At 40.5% G+C, this 23906-nt stretch overlaps 1 protein-coding gene across 2 annotated transcripts in view; it reads right to left on the bottom strand.

The window, feature by feature from the left end:
• Positions 1 to 23906, bottom strand: part of ZNF704 (zinc finger protein 704) — a 236492-nt gene that overhangs the window by 179768 nt on the left and 32818 nt on the right. Inside the window, exons 2-3 of one of the 2 annotated variants that reach the window (XM_065902641.1) lie at positions 20314 to 20370; positions 1879 to 2120 (exon numbers count right to left, since the gene is read on the bottom strand). In XM_065902641.1, the coding sequence (XP_065758713.1) occupies positions 1879 to 2120; positions 20314 to 20355 (284 nt within the window). In that variant the 5' untranslated portion in view covers positions 20356 to 20370. The remainder of the gene's footprint in view (positions 1 to 1878; positions 2121 to 20313; positions 20371 to 23906) is intronic. The other variant, XM_065902640.1, reaches the window with a different exon arrangement.

Below are 23906 nucleotides of genomic sequence, written 5' to 3'. Positions count from 1 at the left end.
GGGGAAACACCTCCTAAACCATTTTATGAGGCCATCATTAAATTGATATCAGAACCACACAACAATCTCCAAGAAAATAAAATGATAGGTCAATGGGTGGAAATGAATGAATCCTTAACAGATTTTTAGCATAAATTTTGAATTCCAGGTCTCTTAATATATAAAATGGTCTAATGAAAATTTTCCATGGAGTAAGTTCTATAGAATTGCAAACTGGCACCAAACTATGTGACAGTGGCAAGTCTAATTCTTGTCCTACAAACTTAGGAAAAAAATAAAACCACAGCTCTTCACATTCAAATTACATGTCATTCATTTTACCTGTGAGTCAACCAAATAACAGATATGAATTGAAGGGCTTGTCAGGTTCAGGTCATGATAAGACATTTCATAGTGAACTCCCAGTTAAGGAATTAATCCTAAAGAATTTAGCATGTACTTTATATGAAAAAATTAGACAAGCAAATAATTCCAAGTAGTTAAGCAGAGGTAATGAACATATGAAAAGTTTCAATTAAAAGCTAAGGGAAAGAAAGAGGCCTATAATTTTACAAAGTTTGACAAATTTGATAGCAGAATAGAAAAATATGTAGTTTTTTTAAGAGAAGAGACTTATGATTTCATATAAAAAGAAATGAAATTCTAATTACAGGCAGTGAATAGGTAGAAAAGGAATATTTATTCCTTTTCCAAAGATACTATTTTTCTAGTTAGCTGTCAGAAACCACTTGCACAAATGCAGACCTTCTACCAACAACTGCTTATGAAGTTTCATTATAGATGATTTTTGGTAACAAAATATATTTCACATATTAAAAATTAGCAAGCTTTCATGCAACAGCATTTCCTTTCTTTTCTCCACTCAACAAATATTTACTGAGCCCTTAATATATGATTAAACATGGTCCTAGTGCTAGAAATGCAGCATAAACAAGATGGACTAAAATCACAGCCGACATGGAATTTACTTTCTATCTGAGATACATGAGAGGCCAGAAAATAAGTTAAGTTCTAGCATGTATATTCTACTACTGTTCCACTGTCACTCTGCCATAATATTATCCTCTGATTCAGTGCTGTTGGATGCGGTTTAAGTAGAATTACAAGGTGATAAGAGCCTTTTGATATTGCAGATAAGCCCTCTTGGCCCAGTTCTAAGCTAGATCTGTCTTAAAAGGATTACCATGATATAAACCAGGAATCACCAAACTTTTCCTATAATGAGTCACATATAAATATTTTAGGCTCCACAGGCCACCTATGATCTATACTCCATATTCTTCATTTTTTTAATCCTTTAAAAATGTAAAACTGTTCTTATCTGGCACGGAATTCTCCAGGCCAGAATACTGGAGTGAGTAGCTGTTCACCTTCTCCAGGGGATCTCCCCAACCCAGGGATCAAACCCATGTCTCCTGCATTGCAGGTGGATTCTTTACCAGCTGACCCACCAGGGCAGCCCTCTTATCTGGCAGGCCAAACAAAAACGGGCCAGGGGCCAAATCTAATCTGCAGCCACAACTCTCCAACTCTTGACCAAAGGATCTCAATATCCTTGCTTGTAAGTGGCTATGCTCAGTCCTACACTTTGTATTTCTTTTAAATTTTTTTTAATATTTCTTCTCTTGCTGTTTGTTGTTTATTTGCCAAAATCTAATAAAACATGCTTTTCTAGAGCTACAGTAGTTCGACCGCTATAGCCTCAAAGTCAGCTCTGAAGAACAGAACCACCTGCTCCATTTCACATAAGTAACAGAAAGATGTTCTCAGCAGAAAAGCCTTCTATGTCTGCATACTTTAGAGAAATACAGCAGAGACAGTACCTGCTCCCCACTGACTTCCTGGGGCAGACACATACAAGGTCTAATGGTCCCTTACCTTGCTGGAGGAACATCAATATTGGAAGAAACAACTTTTCGTTTTTGCTCAAGGAGACAGATGGAGCGAGTGTTTTCTTTTTCATGGTCAAGTGCTCGGTTGGCTTTTTTGGTGTCTGCTGTTTTCGCATCTTCCTCCATGGCCAAGGGAAACAAGTGTTGATGGGACATTTTTTTACTAGAGTCACGTTTTAAGTCCTCTGTTTGAAACGTGAAGGTCATTTCCCGCTTAATGCTCCCCACCTGTGAAACAAAACACAAAAATTCTCACTCACCCAAAATATCAGCTTTACATGACTATGTGCAGATGGCCAGAGGACAGACCACAGACATTGCTGTCCCTGTTCATCTTGAAGATTTTTTAACTTAAATGGGGGAAATCTAACATGGAAATAAAATAACTGACTTTACAAAGTAAGGTACAATTGACGTGCTGCCTGTCATAATGCAAGCAACAAGCATCATGAGCACATGAGAAGCCTTTCAGATGGGCAAACATTTTGAAGACTTGAAAGCATGAGGCTTCTAAAAAAAAATGAGAATTTAGAACATCATTGTTTTCTCTTCTACAACTGAGAAAACTCAAATAAACAAGTTCTTAAATATTTCATGCTGATTATGCTTAACAGAGGTTCAGTCCCTGGGTTGGGAAGATCCCCTGGAGGAGGGCATGGCAACCCACTCCAGTATTCTTGCCTGGAGAATCCCATGGACAGAGGAGCCTGGCGGGCCTCGGCCCATAGAGCTGCGAAGAGTCGGACACCACTGGGTGACTAAGCGCAGCACATGCCTAACAGAAGAGAGCTATACATATAAAAAAATCAAGTCTTAAATCTTTGACTATGAATAATGACCTTAACCCCACTCTTTACCTCATGAAAAATGGTTTTTTTAATTCTTTATCTATAGCAGTTTGATCTTAAGGAAATCCCTTCATTAGTATGACAATTAAAAAGTCATAACACTGGAACTTCCCTGAAGGTCCAGTGGTTAAGAAGCCACCTTCCAATGCAGGGGACGTGGGTTCGATGCCTAGTTGGGGAACTAGGGCCCCACATGTTGCAGGGCAAATAAGCACCCACATGCTGCGACTATGGAGCCCAAGCTCTGGGGCTCGTGTACCACCACTGGTGTGCCCATACGCTGCAAAAGTCATAATAATATTTATTATTTTTGACTAAATGCAATGTTTAAGACAAATGTAAATTTAAAAGTCAAAGGAATTATATCTGGTGATTTCAGAGTTTAGAATGGTGATGGATGAAAAAGGAGACTAAAGTTAAAAAAGGGGATTTTGTATTTTTAAGATGACTGGCACTGTTCGTGAAGTTTAGAGTGACCCTGTTAAGCCCTGGGTTTCCCAGGTGGCTCAGCTGGTAAAGAATCCGCCTGCAAATCGGGAGACCTGGGTTCAATCCCTGGGTTGGGAAGATCTCCTGGAGAAGGGAATGGCTACCCACTCCAGTATCCTGGCCTAGAGAATTCCAGGACTGTATAGTCCATGGGGTCGCAGAGTCAGACACAACTGAGCAACTTTAACAAAGTAAAAAGTAACTTTTTACTTTGTTAAAGTCCTAAGTGTACAAAGAAGAGCTGGACTATCTGTCAACAGGGAGCCTCACTAATCAGTGAAGAATGTTTCAAAATGTGCGTGTCTATGAGACATTTCACAGGTCAGAGTCACTTTCTCATGAAGTCCATGTGTAGTCAGTAAACCTTCACCTACCCACTTTAATACAAAGTATGCTCGTTTGTCTCTTTTTGATTTTAGGTAGGAGGAAAAGCACAAAGAATATGATCAAGTAGATATAGAATTTATAGAGCTAAAGCCACAAATATAGGGGATTTTTCAGAATGAAATGAAACTCTGTGTGTTCAGTGAAGCAGAGACGGGCAAAATATGGTGTGAATGGCTAGAAATTCTCAGACTGCGAGAAAACTTGAAGCTATATGTTTGTTGGAGCCACAGAACGGGCTCTCATATGTATTCTCCTTGAGCCCAGGGGTGACTTGTGAGCCTCAGGATCACCGTGGCTGGAATGTATCTTTCATATGAACCTGGAGCCCTAAATTGAGCTCCCTGCTCACGTTGGCCTGCACTTGTCAGGCAGAAGAGACTGTCTTCCACGGTGTTCCGGCCACACTGAGCCTGTGCACCACAGGACAATTTGGTGCATCAGTCACTTTGGTACATTTGCAACTCATTAAAAAGTTGCCATATTTCTTAGAATGTATTAATGAATGAACCAAAGTAAGAGTCCAAGAAAAATGAGTGCTTTTAAGAGCTGTTTCAATGACATCAATACTCAATAGAGAGGAATAAGAAACTATTGCATACTTCTAAAATTCAATACATTTTCAATAAAAACGTAGTTTGGAAAACTAATATAATTATAACTGTTTTAAATATCCATCACTAATCACTTTCAGTGCAACTTCTTCTGCCTGGAGGTGGAAGGGAGTGGGAGGCAGTTTTTTCACTTCTATAGCAGCTCATTCCCAACTATGTTACAAAAGGAATACGCCAAACATCAGTCACAAAAGATGAAAACAAAGGCCTGGTTTTGATGATTATAAATAGTTTCTCCCTAAGTGTCAAGTATTACATTAATTAAATATTTAAGTAGTCATTAGTATTAAGTTGTAGCAATAATTGACATCCATACCTCCCCAGGGGCCAATTTATCTGATTAAAAGAATTCAATCCAAAGAGAGGTGGGGTTGAGGGAGAATATTACAGGAAGGTTAGCTTTTAGCTTCAAAACTTTAGGGGAAAAAAACAGCATTTGAAGCAAATTAATACAAAGTAGAATAAATTTCCTGTAGAAATGATAGTATAATCATATATCATGCTCTTAGCCAAGACTTCATAATAAAGTAAGCTATGGTAATATTCAACAATGTAAGCTATAAATCTTCCATAATACATTCTAAACATAAAATTAATCTCTAAATGGTAATCAGGAAAGTTTAGCAATGTGATTAAATTCAAAGACTATTCAGCCCAGACTCCTTCTATAAAAGTGGAGTTAAAATGAGTTAGCTAAGATCAAAGAGGACAAAAAAAAATGCAGAGATGAGCAAGACATTTTTGATACTTTGAGTCATGTGTTCCACTGTTTGTAAGGCTGGTGGAAGGAGCGGGTGACAGATGTAGATGTTCATTATATCTCTATGCTTTAAAGTTTACATATATATATATATATATGCTCTTTTTAATGTTCTTCCACTCATATCAGATACTACATTCTTTCAAATTTTAAAAGGAACAGTCACAGGGGAGAAGAGAGTAGAGAGAGAACATGAAGTCAAATCTTGAGACATGGGCTCAGAAATGGCTCAGAGAATATGGTGGTGGCTGAACAGGATGCTGAACCAGGGAGAAGGTTCTAAGACAGAAGGTAACGGAGCATGTCTGAATGCTGAGGCCGGATGGAAAGAAAAGGGTGAGTGAGGGTTTGTAGGAGCAGCAGAAGGAGGCAGGGCCACATCCAGCCACCACACCACCAGCAGATCAGCAGAAGAAAGCAGCAAAAGCAAGATATAACCCCAAATCAATTTGAACCCCTATCAGATTAGCAGAGGAGAGCAGCTAAGGGAAGATAGGATCCCACTTACATGAGATTTCCAGAAAAGGCAGAGCTATAAAGACAGAAAGCAGATCGGTGGATTGCCTGGGGCTGGGGTTGATAAGGGAAACTGATTGCAGATGGACACCAAAGATCTTTGTGCCGTGATGGACATGTTCTAGAACTAGACTGTACCGATTTGTACCATGCTATGAATTTATTAAAAAAAACAAAAACCTGAACAGTATTCTTACAATGGGATGAACATTATGATATGTAAATTGTACCATAATAGTACTGTTGATATAAAAAAAAAAGAAAAGAAAAGAAAGAACCAAACCAGGAATAACTGGTGTAGAAAGTATATTTCCCAAAAACCCCCAGACCAGAAATTGGGAACCTGTGCTGCAAACAGGCAGCCACGGAGTGCTCTGACAACGCAGGCTGCCGCAAGCAGCTGTGCTAATATATCCCGTTCACAAGTAAGGCTGGTTAAAATCCAGTCCCTCCTCAAGCCAGGTCCCCAGGCCTCTTCACCCATAGAAGAGGGACATTTTTCTAATTCATCTGGAGAAGAACTTTTTATCTATTTGCCCAAAGAGGGCACTCTTTCTTGTTTTTGTTCGCAATTTGCACAATGCCCTGGTGACAAAAGGAAACCCTTCTGGTGGTGTGGAGGGCCTGCGCCAAGTTAGCTTCCTTCCTTGAAGCTGATTTCAATTAATGATGTGACTCATATGAGCTGATATTTTAAATAATAGAAAGCTGAGGAAATCTGAAGAATCTTTCGTATCACAGCTCACAAGGAGGCAAAGGGTTCAACAATACAAGATACCCAGAGAAAACAAAGAAACTCCCCAAATCTAGAAGTCCTGGATGGCAAATAATGAAGAAAAACAGCAAAACTCTTAACTAGGAATTTTAAGAAGAAAACACAAGGCAGAGGTTTAGGAATAATCTTAGTCTAGATTTTTAAAAATGCGTCTTTTGCATGAGGAAGGATTAATCTGATTGTATCCCACAATGACGAGAGTGTAAGTTGGAAGGCAGTAGTATTTGATTCTGGTCGTTAATTTCAAGATGGACATTGACAAACCGGAACAAACACAACAGGGTGATCAGGATGACAAAGGGTCCTACTGGGAGGAACTGGGAATACTCCATCTAAAAGTCAGAAGGTTTAAGACTCACAGTGGCAGTAGGGATAGTCACTCAGTCATGTCCAACTCTTTATGACTCCGTGGGTTGTAGCCCGCCAGGCTCCTCTGCCCATGGGATTCTCCAGGCAAGAATGCTGGAGTGGGTTGCCATTCCCTTCTCTAGGGGATCTTCCCAACTCAGGAGTGGAACCCGGTATCCTGCATTGCACGTGGATTTTTTACCATCTGAGCCACCAGGGCAGGCCCACATAGCTTCTCTTAAATATGTGTAGAGCCCTCTTAAAGAAGAGGAATTTGAGTACCGTGTTTCTTTGGAACGAGGGTCAATGGCGCCCACTTCTGCTTCCAACTGACTCCGTTTTGACCATACGGTTTACTCTCTCTTCCTCTTTTTTCTCACTCTTCCACCACATTGTGAATGAAACATTCTGTATCTATAAAGAAGACTACTTTTCACCTGACTGATTTCATGAACTCATAACCTGTGAAGCAGGCATTATCTTAGAGACTATCTAGTCTCACTTCAATGTTTTCTTTTTCATTGTTCCTGTAGAGCCTGAATGCACTTTTCATTTTTTTCAAACATTCATTTATTACAAAATATATGCTTGTTGTTAAAATTCCCATAAAAATGTGTGTAAAACAATATGGGGACAGCTTTATATTCCTCCCCATTCTCCTCTCAACCCTGCCCAGTCAGGTCCAACCCCTAGAAAGAACAGCTTTTAACAATTTACTGCAAAGCCTCCACTTATTTAAAATGCATTAAATTCCTAACTGTGTATATGTTTGTTTGGGGTGTCTAAACATGAATGTACTGCATGTATCATTCTGCAACTTATTTTTTCACTTCACAATAAATCACAGGCGGCGTTTCATGTTAGTAGTAAATGTACTATATTTAAGTTTTGAATACAGTAACATTTCACAAGATCACATGGTTTAGCCTGTCTTTTCCTCCCAGACATTGAGATACTTTTCAATTTTCCAGACATTGAGGTACTTTTCAATTTTTCATCATTAAACATAATGCCACAATAAATACCATTGTTGTATGTATCCATGTACCTCTATACACTTGTGCAAGTCATTTTTGTATGAAAAATTCCTGGAAGTTAGAATTGCTGAGTCAACCAACCAAAATTTTTCCTTATGGAGGGACAAACTGTGAGAAATCCATACAGTGGACATACCACAATGTCACTAAAAAAGAACATCAGAAAAAATCCATGATGTATTACGAGGAACATATTCACTCACAATTTACTAAGAGAAACAGGTAAGCTGCAGACTAATATATTAGGCAGGATTTCACTGCTCTTTGAAAGCAAAGTAGTTTGTTAAAAAGTTACACACCTTGTGGGCCAAGAAGGTTCTACCTCTTTCCTTATATAATTAGATGCTGCATACACACACACAGACAGACACACAAACAAGTCAAAGCGGTGAGATTTATGGGTACTTTTTAAATTTTTTTAAGGTTTTCAAATTTTTAAAATTTAAACAAAGATACAATTTTATAGAGATTCACAAAAATTGTGAGGAATAATGCTCTTTGCTGGTCAACATATGAGGGAACTGGCACTCTCAATCGCTGTTGGTGGGAACATACATGTTGGAGGAGGCCACCATGCAAAAGGCAATGAATTTAATGGTACATCCCTTTGATTTAGCAGTTCTATGTCTATGGAGAAAAAAAATATCTAGAAAAGCACACAAGAATGTTTAGCACAGAATTTCTTATAATACTAAAAAATGCAAATTCCTAAACATTCATCAATAAATTGGGAATTAAATATGAACAAATAAAATGTATAGTTAAAAACAAAGACATATTTCTGTATTTATTGAAATGGAAAGACATTCAATATACTATTTGAAAAAAGGAAATCCAAAAGAGTCTTATGTAATATAATCTTAGGGAGGAGGGAGATATATATATATATATATATATATATATATATATATATAGTGAGAGAGAGAGAGAGAGAGAGGGAGAAACAATTCTGAAAGGACATTCCAAAATGTTAAGAATGGTTTTCCTTGGAAGCAGATTTACAGTCTAATTTTGCTTTTTACCCTGTTTGCAATTTTTACAATATTCATGTATAGCTTAGTATTTTAAAACCTATAAACTTATTCCAAAAAAAATACACATTACTGTTATATAATTTTCTCAAGAATACAGTATTTACATAATAATTTTTTTTCCTTCTACCAGCTTTCAGTTATTAGTATATATGTATATGCATGTATGCATGCTCGGTCGCTCAGTCATGTCCAACTCCTTGCAACACCATAGACTGTAGACTGCCAAGCTGCTTCTGTCCATGGAATTTTTCAGGCAAGAATACTGGAGGGGGTTGACATTTCCTCCTCCAGAGGATTTTCCTGACCCAGGGATCGAACTTGTGTCTCCTGGCGCTCCTCCATTGGCAAGCAGATTCTTCCCAGAGTCACCTGGGTAGCCCATATTTGCCTATACTAAAGGGGGAAAATTAATTACTTCAAGTTATCCATCCAGTTGCACTATTACTTCCCTTGATCACCAGTACCTCTCAGCTATATCGTACTACAATGATTACCACTGAATTCCTTCTTCCTACCCAACACAGAAGCCCTTCAACAGCACATCACAGACACATACTTTATTCAGTGCAATTTCTTGCAAGAGAACAAAGCTTCAGTGTTTGATTATATGAGAATACTACCAATTAACAAGTTAACTAACAAATAAAATTCAAAATTTCTATTTTGATGAACAGCTTTTGTTTTCCTAGACAAAGATAATCAATATATCTATAAATATGATATACTTGGGGAAATTGCAACTTTTTAAACAAGATGCTAACAGTATGTATTTCCATCTTGAATTTCTCTAAATGGTGTCCTTTGTAAACTGGACTGAAGCTCACTGGCTTTCTTCAATACAAAAACATCTGCTTTCCATAGGAGGCCTCTAGCAGCACAACAGAAAAGAGAATGGCTTCTAGCATCAGCCCATTTACTCGATCAATCCTTCCTTCTGTCCACACTCAAGTGCATTCCAGGCTACCTTAAACCCAATACCCTCCCTATGAATATATGATAATAAGGTGCCAAAGTGCATGAGTCAATATTCACTCTCAGAAACTTACTCATCCCAACCCAATAAGATTTGAGGAATTGGCTTTGGAGATTAATTGGATTTCCAGGAATAATCTAAAGAAAGTCAACCCATTTGCCTTCTGGAACTTTCTGAATAGTAAGGAAGTAGTAGAGACATTTTAGGAAAAGAGAATCACATTCAGGCCACAGCAAAATCCACTTTTGGGGAGCAAGCCATGGGAGACAAGGGAATGGACCTCTTGACCAAGCAACTTTTTTCAACTGACTCTTCCATTCACCAGGCAAGCACACAGTCACATTTGACAAATTATAAGAATTTTCCCTATTTCAGATTGTGCTTCCACACCTTAGTATTTATTTTTTTAACTTGCTTTAGAATACATAAATATGTATGTTTAGTGATTGATGACAATGACACATCAACCACAGTGTAAAGCATGTAATCAGACTCCAACATTTTAAAATATGCTACGAAAGAAGCAAAAGTTATATTAATAATAGGAGCAATTGATTTTTAAATTAATTTAAAATATTGCAACTAAAGGTCATGCTCAAAGAAAGACCAGACTCTTGAGTCAAGTGATAAAGACTGCGTCTAAAAATAGTCAACAGAACTCTGCTCATCACTTCAGATTAAATTCTTCAGATTTCATGCTAGATACACAAGAAAATAAGTTGGAGGGCAAATCTATCCAGTCCTAGTGATTAGTTGTAGTAGAAACAGTTTAAAAATAACTGCTTCCAATCGCTAGCCCTTTGATTATATTATTCCTTAAGCTCTCTGAAAAGAATGAAGTGGTTTTTTGACTGCTTTAACTTCAAGTTTATAATTTCTCAATACCAACACAGACTAACTGGCTGGTGAAAATCAGCCTGGTTTGGCAGTGTGTTGATGGGTGAAAAGTAAAACAGAGTTGAGATCCTGTGATGGCAACCACAGCGCTACACCACTGTAGCCATCAATATTACTAATGCCGGGATTCCTAGAGGGACCTTCACCTCTAATATCTTGACAATTTAATGTTAAACAAACCATGACTTGGCATGCCTAATGACAGATTAGTCAGCCACACATTTAAGAAATTTATTGCAAAAACTTTTGGTGGAAGACAATTTGGCCGAAGTTTCAAACCTTCTATTAATAGTAACATCATGCAAGTGAGAACATAGTATGTAAGTATTTAAAAAACGCTTTCTGAAAAATTCTGAATAGAAATAACCATCTCCATGAAGTCCAATATTAAGGTCAAGCTGGGCTAAAGTCACCCATATATTTTTCCAAACAAATGTAAGGAGAAAGAGGAAACATCAGTATGGGTTGACCTCACTTTACTTTACTATAGTAAATTTAACTTTACTTTAGAGATTTAACTTTACTATAGAGAATTTTGAACTTCACACAGTAATTAGATATTCCACTTATTTTATATAAGTCAAAGTTTAATTCAACCCATCACACCCAGCTCAAGTGAAAACTCTGCGGCCTCTCCCTTCAGAATACATCCAGAATTCAGTCACTTCTTACCACCTCCACAGTTACCATCTTGGTCAAGCCACCCTTATCTCTTGCCTTGATTTCTACAATAGTTTCTTCCCTGGATCCCCATCTCCATTCTTGCCCTGTCTTTCCCACACCCCAGTTCCTTCTCAGTAGTAGTAGCCACCTTATCCCACACAAACCAGAGTCAAATCATACCCTGCTTCAGCTGAGAACCTTCCAGTGACTCCCCATTTCATCCAGAATAAAATCCAAAGTCCTTGCAATGGCCTCCCAGGCCCTGTTTGTTTTTCCCTGCCCCTCCTCCCATATCCTTATTTTCTCCCTCTCCTCTTCTTTCCTCTATCCTTACCTCTCCCTCCCACACTTGCTGGCCTTGAATCAGGCCAGGCACACCCCTGCCTCAGGCATTCTCACCGGCTGCGCCATCTTCCAGGAATGTTCTTCATACCTCCCACTGCTGGCTTCCTCACCCGTTCAGTCTTCATTCAAAAGTCTCTTTCTCGGTGAAGCCAACTCTGACCCCTCCTATTTAAATTTCAGTGCTCCTTACCCCATCCTCATCTCCCATAGTCTACTCTACTGTTCTTCTACAGCACTTATAACAAAAGTATAATTCACCATTCCTTATGTCTATTGTCCAGGATGTTTTTGTGTATTGATACTTCCAGTACCGAGAAGAGTATCTGAAACAGAGTGGGCCCTGAATAAGCATTTGGGGAACAAATAAATGAATGAATTTTCAGGTGATTATATGTGCTATATGGTAGCAACTACTAACAAAAGTCTAAGGAGGCTTGATGCCAACTTGCTGGAGCTGCAAAGAGTAGAGTCATAGTCAAGAGAAATTTCCTAAGCTACCAAGAAAGAAAGAGTGAATTGTGCTATAATTTGGAGAATAGGTGGAAAATAATTACAGGAGAGCTACCATATTAATCTTTTCTTTACCAAGTGTTCAGTTTCATTTCATGGAGGATTTTCTCTCCAGGAATACAGTACTTATTTTATAATAAAATCTACAAAGCTCAGTCGGTAAAGAATCTGCCTGTGGTGCAGGAGATCCAGGTTTGATCCCTGGCTTGGAAAGATCAACCCACTCCAGGATTCTTGCCTGGAGAATTGCATGGACAGGAGAGCCTGGCGTACAGTTCATGGGGTCGCAAAGAGTAAGACACGATTGAGTGACGCAACCACCACAGAGAAAATAGGGTTGGTTTTGCTTTTAAATTAAGGGACTCTGAACCTTCCTTCTACAAATATCACCCAGCTATATCAGGGCAAACCTGTTGAGAGATGAGGCAGAATTTCAGAATCAAGTCACAGTTAAAGTTCTCTACTTTTCAAACTCCTTGGCAGCGGAGATTCCTATAAGGGGCAGGACCCGGAGCAGCCTGGTCTCCAGGGAGGCCCAGGAATGCTTCCCCCTCCTGTCTGAGGCTCACTGCACAACCAGCCCACTTACTCTGTGAATTCTAACATCCACAGTCAAGAATAACAATGCTGATAATCACTGTCATCTTTAATTTCTTCCACATTTGGCTCACAGAGACTATTTCTGCCGATGGGATTTGGGCCCCTCCGGAAGTATTTTCTTAGAAGTTTCTTTCTGAAGAAGAACAGGCAGCTGTGTTGCTGAGGGGCTGCTGACCTATAGAAGACCTGTCCACTCCAGCTGCTGTGGCTATGTAGAGCCCAGAACTGAAACTCCTGCAGCCCCTGCCAGGAGGAGCTGGATCCCCAGACACGAGCTTCGCGGCCTCTGACCTCTTCTCACGGCAACTTCGCTCCAGGGGAATCTCACAGTCTCCATTCACGGGAACCTTCCTCAGCCCCTCACACAGAGAGGCTACCCCGGAAACTAATAGTTCACAGAGCCTTTTCCAAGTCCCTACTGGAGCCCACCCCCATGTCCCAGAATTCCTCTCCTCACTCCCACTGAGTGTCTCTGAGCAGCTCTTTCTCCACCTGGCCTGAATCCTAGGCACAAACACACACAGCAAACAAGAAGAGATTCTTGGCAATTCAAGGAGTGCGTTAGAGTTCATTTTCTTCAGGGGTTACCGGTTTTTTGCCATTGACCTGGGACCCAAACCACACTCTAAAATGTGATTTTTCTGATCAAACCACACATTTCTCCAAAGTGGTTAGAAAAGAAGTTTTTGTTATTTTGGACAATGTAGTTCTGATAGGTATAAATTAACCCTAGTGGCTCAGACGGTAAAGAATCTGCCTGCAACGTAGAACACCAGGGTTTGAACCCTGGGTCAGGAAGATCCCCTGGAGAGGGGAATGGCAACCCACTCCAGTATCCTTGCCTGGAGAATCCCATGGACAGAGGAGCCTGGCGGGCTACAGTCCATGGGGTTGCAGAGAGTCGGACAGGACTGAGCGACTATCACTTTCACAAAGGGTGAATCAGTTTTCAAAAAGGACAACGCACAATTTCTCTGGGCACAGAGGACCAAGACAATCCTTTCTTTCAGTAGCCTAGGCTGAGGGACCACAAACTGAGGTCCAGTAGCCGTGGAGGCTTGGAGTGACGGTGTGATCAGGCTGTTAAGGGCATGTGAGAAAGTAGAGGACACCAGGTTAGAGGGAGGAGGAATGGGGTGCTGCCGGCTTTGGAGAGAAATAGAAACATGGGACGGGGGTGCGTGTGGGGGGCTCAGAGAGACGAGGCGTCTGAGAGCTGCCAATGCCCCTCCCCAGCCCGTCAGATCCACGCCCAAGCACACTGGTTGCAGGTTGTCTCTGCGCCTGCTCACCTGCCTCTCCCTTCTCATCACCAGAATCCCCACACCACCCACCTCACCCTACCTTTCTTTTTTGCAAAAAAAAAGATTTTTTTTATTTTTAATTTTTATTTTTTGTTTCTTTTTGTTTCAACTTCTTGCAACAAAAACAGTTGGACTAACTAACCCAATGCCTTGAATTCCTTTGGCAATAAGAACTATAAATAAGGCTTCTCCAATTCATCAGTGGTTGTCACAGGCTAACACAACTTCTTCAATTTTTCAAGGCAAATTAAGAAGCCATTTTTAAGTAAAAAAGAATGCTGGTTGCTAAGGGTTCCTCCTGAAATAAACATTTTATTTAAATACAATTTGTCCTTCCTTTGAGCAGTAAACAGCAGGTGAAATTAAAAACTGAAGTTGAAAGCTAATGAATTCACATTTTAGCTCGAGTTGTGCTCTTAACTCACAGACAGCCAATTACTTCTACTAGCTGCACAGATGACTAAATAAAATCTGCTAATAAATGCAGCTAGAGTGTATTCAAGAAAGTAAACAGTACATATTAGAATAAATCTGTATATCTGCTTATCATAAATTTAATTCTTTAGAATAAAGGTCCAACAGGTATTTGGGAGAGTGGATGGGAATATGAGAGAGAAATACCTCCCACTTCAACACAGTCTTTCACAAGAAGGTAGATGGCTCAACAGAAGAACTGGACTGACCCAGGATAATGAGTATAGGAGGATCTTAAGATAGAAAAGCGTGCTCGTGGGGTTTCAGTCTGGTCACTATCCTTCCTTCCTGCCTTGCTGCCTATGGACTTTAGGCTTGCTTAGCTAGCTATAATAAATATACAAATATGTGTGCGCATGTATGTATTCATGCATGTATGTAGGAATGAATAAATAGAACACACACACACACACACACACACACACACACACACCTCCTAGTGGTTCTGCTCCTGCTAGCACTCTGACTGATATAATATAAAACTTGGTATAAAGTAGTCATGCTCCCCCAGCCCTCTCCTCTAGTGTTCCAGATGCTAGTTAGAGGTGGAGAACAAGTTCTGCTCAGTTTTGTGTCCCAGACACCTAATGTATGCATATTTGGCACATTCAGGTGCTTGATAAATGTTTACTTAATTAATGTAATTAGTGATGATAAGATGGCAATGGGACCAGCTTGTAAGAGCTGAAAGGAAGACTTGTAAATTCAGAAGACAAAATGATTCCATATTCACAAAACTCTAAGGTATACAGAAGACAGTAACAATAAAAATAGTAGTAATAGCAATAATACTAATGGCTATGCTTATGAAGCCTTTCCCTAGAGTAGGAAATGGAAAACCACTTTAGTATTCTTGCCTGGAAAGTTACATGGACAGACAAGCCTGGTGGGCTAAAGTCCATGGGGTCACAAAGAGTGGGACACGACTGAGCAACTGAGTATGGTATTAAGCCCTTATTGAGTACTAGACATTGCATTAAAATTTCTTCATGGACATTATTGCACTCCAACCCAAAAAAACTCTAAGACGAGGATCTTATTATCTAAATTTGTTAAGGAAACTAAGGCAGAGAGTGAGTCAGTTTGTCACTCAGTAGTGTCTGACTTTGAGACCCCATGGACTGTAGCCTGCCAGGCTCCTCCGCCCGTGGAATTCTCCAGGCAAGAATACCGGAGCGGGTTGCCGATTTCTTTTCCAGGGGATCTTCACAACCCAGAGATCGAACCCAGGTCTCCTGCGCTGCAGGCAGATTCTTTACCAACAAAGCCACCAGGGAAGCCCTAAGGCACAGAGAAATTATGTAATTGACTGAGGTCTCACAGATATTCCCCCTCATCTCTCTCTCCTCTCTTCTTGATACTTCCCATCAGCAATCAAAGATGCTCCACTACCCCTTATCTTTAAAAAAACAAAACAAAACAAAACAAAACCTTCTGACCTCTGATGCTGCTCAATTACAGCACCTCTACTATATTCCCTGTCATAGTCAAGTTATCAATAGAGACATGTGCATGAGCTGCCTCCATTCCCTACTTACTGTTTACTCGTAAACTTATTGTCACTGATTTCTACTTACTCTGAAACAAACAAACAAAAAAAACCCATGCTTTTGCTAGAGTCACAGTGAATTATATATATATATATATATCACTAAATTTAATAAATATATACTTTAAAATTTCCATTATTAATTTAATTTCCATTCTCTCAGTACTAGACACAATTAGCCTCCTTGAAGCTAACCAGCCTCTTCTCTCTTTATCTTCTTTTGACTTTATGATAGCAGGACCAATTGCAATTCTTATTTGTAGAGCAAGACAACAGATTCTCTAAGAAGCCTGGGGGATCAGGCTGGGCTGCTGAACAAGACAACCACACAGAGCCAAAAGGAAGGTCCAAACACACCACAAGCCTGCACTAGCACATGTACCACAGCACTGCCTCCCAGCACTCAAATCCCATGACAACAGGCACAGAAGGCTAGACTTCCACGATAGATGCCCCTGCAACTCTAGGAAACCATGACACTGTATTTTGCCGGAAGATCAATTTGGCACACAGCGACCCCTCACTGTCTTCCCTGTGCCTCGTCACATGCCTCACGTGGGTACACTGCTTTGACAGAAGCTAAGTCACACAGAATTCTAGCTGCAAGGTATTCCGGGAAGTTCCAGCCACAGAAGTACAGAAATATAATATAGGAAGGGGATGCAGAGGTATTAAATGAACCAATACACAATATTTCCCATGCCAACACCCGTTTCTGGACTTTTTTATTTTCTTCATTTTTTAACTGGAGGATAATTGCTTTACAATATTGTGTTGGTTTCTGCCATACATCAACATGAAGCAACCACAGGTATACACATGCCCCCTTTCTCTTGAACCTCCATCCCACCTCCCACCCCACCTCACCCTTCTAGGTTGTCACAGAGCACTGGGTTGAGCTCCCTGTGTAAGACAGCAAAGTCCCATGGCTATCCATTTTACCTATGGTAAAGTGTATATTTCAGTGCTATTCTCCCAATTTGTCCAACCTTGGACTTTTTTATTTTTTCCTTGCATCCTCCTCTGTCTGCTACCCCCTGCTACATATTTTTAATCTATGTATTTTATTTCTATTGCCACCATCAATTTCTTTGGACTACGACAATAACTTCAGGCCTAATCTCCCCATTTCTGTCCTTAACTCCTCAGAATGTTATTTCGAGAAGCAAATAAGAAAGAAGGTTTCATAACTTTAACATACCATATAAAAATTAATGCTAATAAACTAGTGTTTTTAGTTATAACCATTAAATTAAAAAAAAATCATTTAAGTAGGCAACTATCTATATGATTCAACTTGAAAGCGAAAGTAAGTCTTAGTCGCTCAGTCAGGTCTGACTCTTTGCAACCCCATGGACTAGAGCCCACCAGGCTTCTTCATGGGATTCTCCAGGCATGAATACTGGAGTGGGTTGCCATTTCCTTCTCCAGGGCATCTTTCCAACCCAGGGATTGAACCCATGTCTCCTGCATTGGCAGGCAAGTTCTTTACCATCTGAGCCACCAGGGATAGTGCCATAAAGATCCCTTGTTGAGATTACATTCCAATAGCTAAGAATCATGCCAGAAATTTTATCAACAGGGTTAAACCATATTTACATCGTTAACCCAGAATCCTTGGTTAAACTGTAAATATCCCAGGAAAATGAGTCTATGTTTGCTGTGAAATCATATATTACTGGAATCAAATTCCAGCCCTGCCACTTGCTAGGTGGTTGATTGGGGAAAGTTTATTAACTTCTCTGCATTTCAAGGTCTTGTCCTCATCTATAAAATAGGGATGACAGGTTGGTAAGAAGGATCAAAGGGCAATATCCGGTGAAGTAATTGATGCATGGTGAATAGGCAATGAACTGTAACCCTTTCTCTCTGGCAGCACTTACTGAGAATTAGCTTGTGAGAGTAGTTCATATCCAGTTTGCTGATAAAGGAAAGAAAAAATGCTGCAGCAATCCGACATGCATCAAAGGGACCACAGACATACAGAAAGGAGGCTCTGCTGAAAAGAATGGGGCTCTGCTCAGAGAGAACGGATGGATCACCACGGGCAGCTAGAGGTACATAAGGCTTCTGGGGACCTTGAGTGATCATAAGGAAAACAAAAATAGCAATAAAACCAGGAAGGGATAAATAACGAAACCCACCTCTTTCTTAAAAGCTTCTGCCTGGAGTGAGCCCAATGGGTGTCATCAACATCTCTCACCATGGTCCAAATCATCCCGCTTCCTGAGCTCTAACCTCACTCAAGAAAACATAGGAAATAGAATCCGCAGTGGAAGATGGGCAGGAAGCAGGAAGTGTTTAGTGATAGCACATCATTCCTTGTTTTGCTCTATATCCCAGAGCTTATTCAACAACAGTAACAATCTTCTTCGTATCAGTGGGGTCCTGCATGAGTCTCCAAACCAGAGACAGAGGGCAGGCTGCAGGCTGGGAAACATGCCAAACAGAGGTGAACCTTCTCACCTGCTGACATCTGCTTTCGTCTTCAACTCAAGAAATGAGCCAAGAGATAACACTGCTTTGGCTGTTGCTAAAATGCACCGGTAGCAGTTTACCACTGCAAATTGTGCAGAAGAAACTACGTTCCACCAATTTTTTTAAAATGTATTTAGCCTCTGGGTTAACTTTAATTTTTGATTTTCTGAAAACAGGAACTCTGTTCTGACATAACCTTTACTAATTTAGTAGGAATTTTGCATTAGTTTGATATTCTAGAATGGTGGCATCTAATTTACTGCTTTCAAAGACAGAATAGTTAGGAGGCTGGGATTCTGCAAGTCATTTAACAGGTTATGTATATTGAAATTCTCCTTATAAACACAACTATGTGGCCCTGACATCCCCAGTATAAGAAATGAAACTTGGCTGGCAGCCAAATAGCACTATCACAGGACTCTACATAGACCAAATGACTCATATGTGTTTATGAACGTCAACGGGCACACGTTCAGTTTTTTTAAAGTTGAAGTCTTTTGTTCACATGATAGCTATTTAAGGGACATTCTATAAAAAGAAGGTAAAATATGAATAAGCCACAATTTATTCTCTAGCTTCAAAAGGCAAATAAGTTGTTTACAGCCAGAAGCATGTACAGTCTTCCAGGAAAACAGCAGACAAGTGATAGACACTATATAAACACCTTCTGCATCTCTGTGTAACACACAATTTTAAAGTATATGTTAATACATTAATTTCCAACTAAAATGTCTCTTTAATTTTCTTATTTAAAGATCATTTTCCTGCAACTCTTTATAAAAGAGGTTGTATAAAAAGATTTCAAAGGAGATAAAAATTCTAAAGCTTGAATATTTATTCAACCCACACATAAACCAATCTCTTTTTTTTAACCAGTGATAATAAGAAAGGTATTTTAGTAGACCTTTGAAAAGAGTGTTTGCTTGAAAAGTAAGCATTCATTTAACAAATATTTTTACTAGGTATTGTAGGTACAAGGGTTAAAAGTGATAAATATATATACATATACTAAAAATGTACAAAAGTCCCTATATTCCTACTTGAGATCAGTGGGAAGGAGGGGCATAAATAAGTGAACTATACAAACTGGTGACTCAGATGGTGAAGAATCTGCCTGCAATGCAGCAGACCTGGATTTGATCCCTAGGTCAGGAATGGCAACCCACTCCAGTATTTTTGCCTGGAGAATTCTATGGACAGAGGAGCCTGGAGGGCTACAGTCTATGGGGCCTCAAGGAGAGTGACTGAGTGGAAGTGTTAACTTTCTATGAAAGTGAAAGTTGCTCAGTTGTGTCCGACTCTTTGCAACCCCATGGATGTTCATGGAATTCTCCAGGTCAGAATACTGGAGTGGGTAGTCGTTCCCTTCTCCAGGGGATCTTCCCAACCCAGGGATTGAACCCAGGTCTCCTGCATTGCAGTCAGATTCCTTACCAGATGAGCCACAAAGGAAGCCCAAGAATACTGGAGTGGGTAGCCTATCCCTTCTCCAGCGGATCTTCCAGACCCAGGAATCAAACCGGGGTCTCCTGCATTACAGGTGGATTCTTTACCAACTGAGCTATCAGGAAGCTATTAGGGAAGTATCCACTTCTATACTTCCTCACAAACATAAATAATATAACAACTGCAACAAATACTCCGATTTGAGAAGTATACAGAGAAACTCTGAGCACATGAAAGGGGGAAAGTCAGATGAGAAGGAAATTCCAAGAGAGTATCTTTGTTGGTCTGGGCTGCTATATCAAGAATACCATCTACTGGATGGCTTAAACAACATTTATTCCTCACAGTTCTGGAGGTTAAGTCCAAGGTCAACTCACTGGCAGGTCTGGTGCCTGGTGGGGGCTGGCTCCCTGGCTCATATACAGCTGTGTTCCCTGTGGCAGAGAGAGAGAACGCTGGACTGTATGAGGACATCAGTGGGGCTCTACCCACCAAAGACCTCAACCAAATCCAATTACCTCCCAAAGGTCCCATCTCCAACACCATCACACGGGGGTTTAGACTTCCACATATGAATCTGCAGCTGGGGCCGAGGGACACAAACACTCAGTCCATAGCAGGAAGTGATGTTTGGAGTGAGGTCTGATGAGAGATGGTGCTATCTTGGTGAAGAGCAGTTAGGGAAGGAAAGCAGAGCAAGTTCAAGAGCTTGAAAGAAAGCCAGTGAGGCTGGTGACCAAAGTAGTCTGTTACAGGGCATGAGATGAGGTCAAAGAGATAGAGGGGGCTAGATCATATGTTATGAGCTGAATTGTATCTCCCTACCCTCCTAAATTCATGTGCTGAAACTCTCATTCCTAGTACCTCAGCATGTACCTGTATTTGGAGATAGGGCCTTCAAATAGGTAATTAACACAAAATGAGTCTTAGCTGCTGCTGCTGCTGCTGCTAAATCACTTCAGTTGTGTCCGACTCTGTGCGACCCCATAGACAGCAGTCCACCAGGCTCCCCCGTCCCTGGGATTCTCCAGGCAAGAACACTGGAGTGGGTTGCCATTTCCTCCTCCAATGCATGAAAGTGAAAAGTGAAAGTGAAGTCGCTCAGTCGTGTCCAACTCTTGGCAACCCCATGGACTGCAGCCCACCAGGCTCCTCTGTCCATGGGATTTTCCAGGCAAGAGGACTGGAGTGGGTTGCCATCACCTTCTCCTGAGGTCTTAGAGGTGGGCTCTAACCCAGTATGACTGGTGTCCTCATAAGAAAAGACATTAGGACAGAGATAACACATCAGACCAAGGGATGACCATGTGAGGACATGGAGAAAAGGTGACTATCTTCAACTCAAAGAGAGAGAGAATGCTGAAGATATCACACCTGGCCAGGACCTTGACCATGGGTTTTGAGCCTTCAGAAGTGTGAGAATATAAATTTCCATTGCCTGAGCAACAGAGTTCATAGTACTTATAGCAAAGTATGACAGCCTTAGCAAACTAAGGTTATACAAGGAACGGTAAAGAACTATGGTCTTAATGCTCAGATCATAGAATTCACAGATGGGGCTTTAACTGGGAAGAGGAAGGGTTATAGAGCTGGTGTGCCATGTGTCTCTCTGTAGGGTCAAGGTGAACTGACAGAGACTGAGTGGATATAAGGCACAGCAGGCTGAATGCTGTTGTTGTTTAGTTGCTAAGTCGTGTCCAACTCTTTGTGACCCCATGAACTGCAGCATGCCTGGCTTCTCTGTCCATCATTATATCCCTGAGTTTGCTCAAACTCATGAGTCAGTGATGTCATCCAGCCATCTCATCCTCTGTTGTCCCCTTCTCCTTCTGCCCTCAATCTTTCCTAGCATCAGGGTCTTTTCCAAGGAGTCAGCTCTTTGCATCAGGTGGTCAAAGTATTGCAGCTTCAGCTTCAGCATCAGTCCTTCCAATGAATATTCAGGGTTGATTTCCTTTAGGATTGACTGGTTTGATCTCCTTGCTGCCCAAGGGACTCTCAAGAGTCTTCTCCAGCGTTATTCAGTAGGCTGAATAATGGCCTCCAAAGACATCCATGTCCTAATCCCAGGAACCTGACCTTAAATAGCAAAGTGACTCTGCAGATGTGACTAGGTTAAGGATCCTGTGATAGAGAGATTACCCTGAATTATCCAGATGAACCCTAAATGTAATCACAAGAGTCCTCATAAGAGGGAGGCAGAGGGAGATTTCACCATAGAGGAGAGGGGCATGTAACAACAGAAGCAGACAATGGAATAATATGCTTTGAAAATGGAGGAAGAGCCTACAAAACAAGAAACATAGACGGGGCCATCAGAAGCCAGAGAAGGCAAGGAAATGGATTTGCCCCTAGAGTCTCCAGAAGAAACCACCCCTGCCTTTTGACTGTAGCCCAGTGAGTATCTGTGGATCTCTGACCTCCAAATCAGTAAGAGAATACACCTGTGTTGTAAACCAAATTCATGGTACAGTAACCTCTTACAGGGGAAACAGAACCCTAACACACGGCAAAATGAGCCAGGGGTGTGCAAGCAGTAGTCTAATGTAGAGATGCTTGGATAGTGATGGTGGGAAGAACTTGAGAAACAGGAAGTAAAATCAAAAAGAGTGGATGCTGGATTATGTTTGGGGGAGAAGGAAGGGGAGGGAGCCAGTGAGAAGCACTTGTACTCTTCTCTACCACAACCTTCAAATCCAGGCAGGGCAATGACTCTACCATCCCACTTTGGGAGTCATAAATCTGACAAGGCATCTAATGATTTGAAGGCAGGAAACAAAATCTGTTTTCCTGATTTATTAGGTTAGCAAAAAAAAAAAAAAGTAGTTCTGGTTTTTTTGTGTCATAGAAAATCTTGAATGAACTTCTTTGGCCAACCCAATACTTCATCCTGGAGTTTAAATTTTAAGTCTAATATGCTATTAATATTTTATGTGGGGACAATCAAAACTTTTAGTTTAAAAAGTACTTCTGAATGTGAAATATTTCTTGACTTTGATTTCAAGAAAGCCTGGAGCCCCTGAGGTGCTTACCATAAAGATTCACAAATGGAACGTATAGAGGACCTATTCTCTTCTATTCGCTTATTATATATTTATGCTCTCCTCAATACACTTTTAGCCTCTTAAGGCCACTGAAACCTAATACACACAGAGGAACACATATTGCTTTGCAATATATATAGCCCTACAGCACCCACGCCACACCCTTCCTCGCTTTTGCAGTGATTCGGATCCCACGGAGCTCAGGGCAAACACAGTCATCAGCACGGCCTTCCCGATGCCAAATCTATTGCAGGTCATTTCCTGCACTTGCACTTCAGTTTCCTCACACCGGAAGCTGACCTTGCTGATAAGAAGAGTCTTGGCTACACTTAGGAAGTCCATGCACTTGATGATTAAAAGTGGTGCTGATGTGACCTGTACAGTTGCCCTCGCTCACACTAACTGCCTAGCTTACATCAGAACAGAAAACAGCTAGTATCCTCCATTTTTCTGCATTCCTCTTTTAAAGTCAGGAGTGTTCCACATATCTTAGACACAGACTTCTACAAATATTATAGAGAATTTGGTAGAACCTCTCCGTGTTGAGAAAGGAACTATCAGTCTTAAAGACTGTGAGCTTTGCTGTAGTAAAGTGGTAAGACTATCCTCAGAACCATGAATTTAGACTTGGTTTTAAAGTAAGATTTTGAAGAAGAAGAGGCACACCCAAGTATCTTTAAACAGAGGAAGAACACCAAAAATCTGCAAAATTATGGCAATTGGGAGCCATTCATTCAGATGTTAATGACTCTGAGTGACATAAGAGTCTCCACATTAAAAGCATGGTATCTGATGTTCTTAAGTTGCTGTGTTCATCCTCAGTGGGGAGGGAAGTATGTGCTTTAATTTTAGAAGATTTTAATAAAAATTACTCAAGTAAAATGGCTAAGTCCTCAACCTCTGTAACACCAGAAGTTATGTTGCAC

The sequence above is a fragment of the Muntiacus reevesi genome, chromosome 12, assembly GCF_963930625.1.
Source record: "Muntiacus reevesi chromosome 12, mMunRee1.1, whole genome shotgun sequence".
NCBI lineage: Eukaryota > Metazoa > Chordata > Mammalia > Artiodactyla > Cervidae > Muntiacus > Muntiacus reevesi.
Note: the sequence above shows the minus strand (reverse complement) of the source record. Positions and strands in the feature narration are given on the sequence as shown.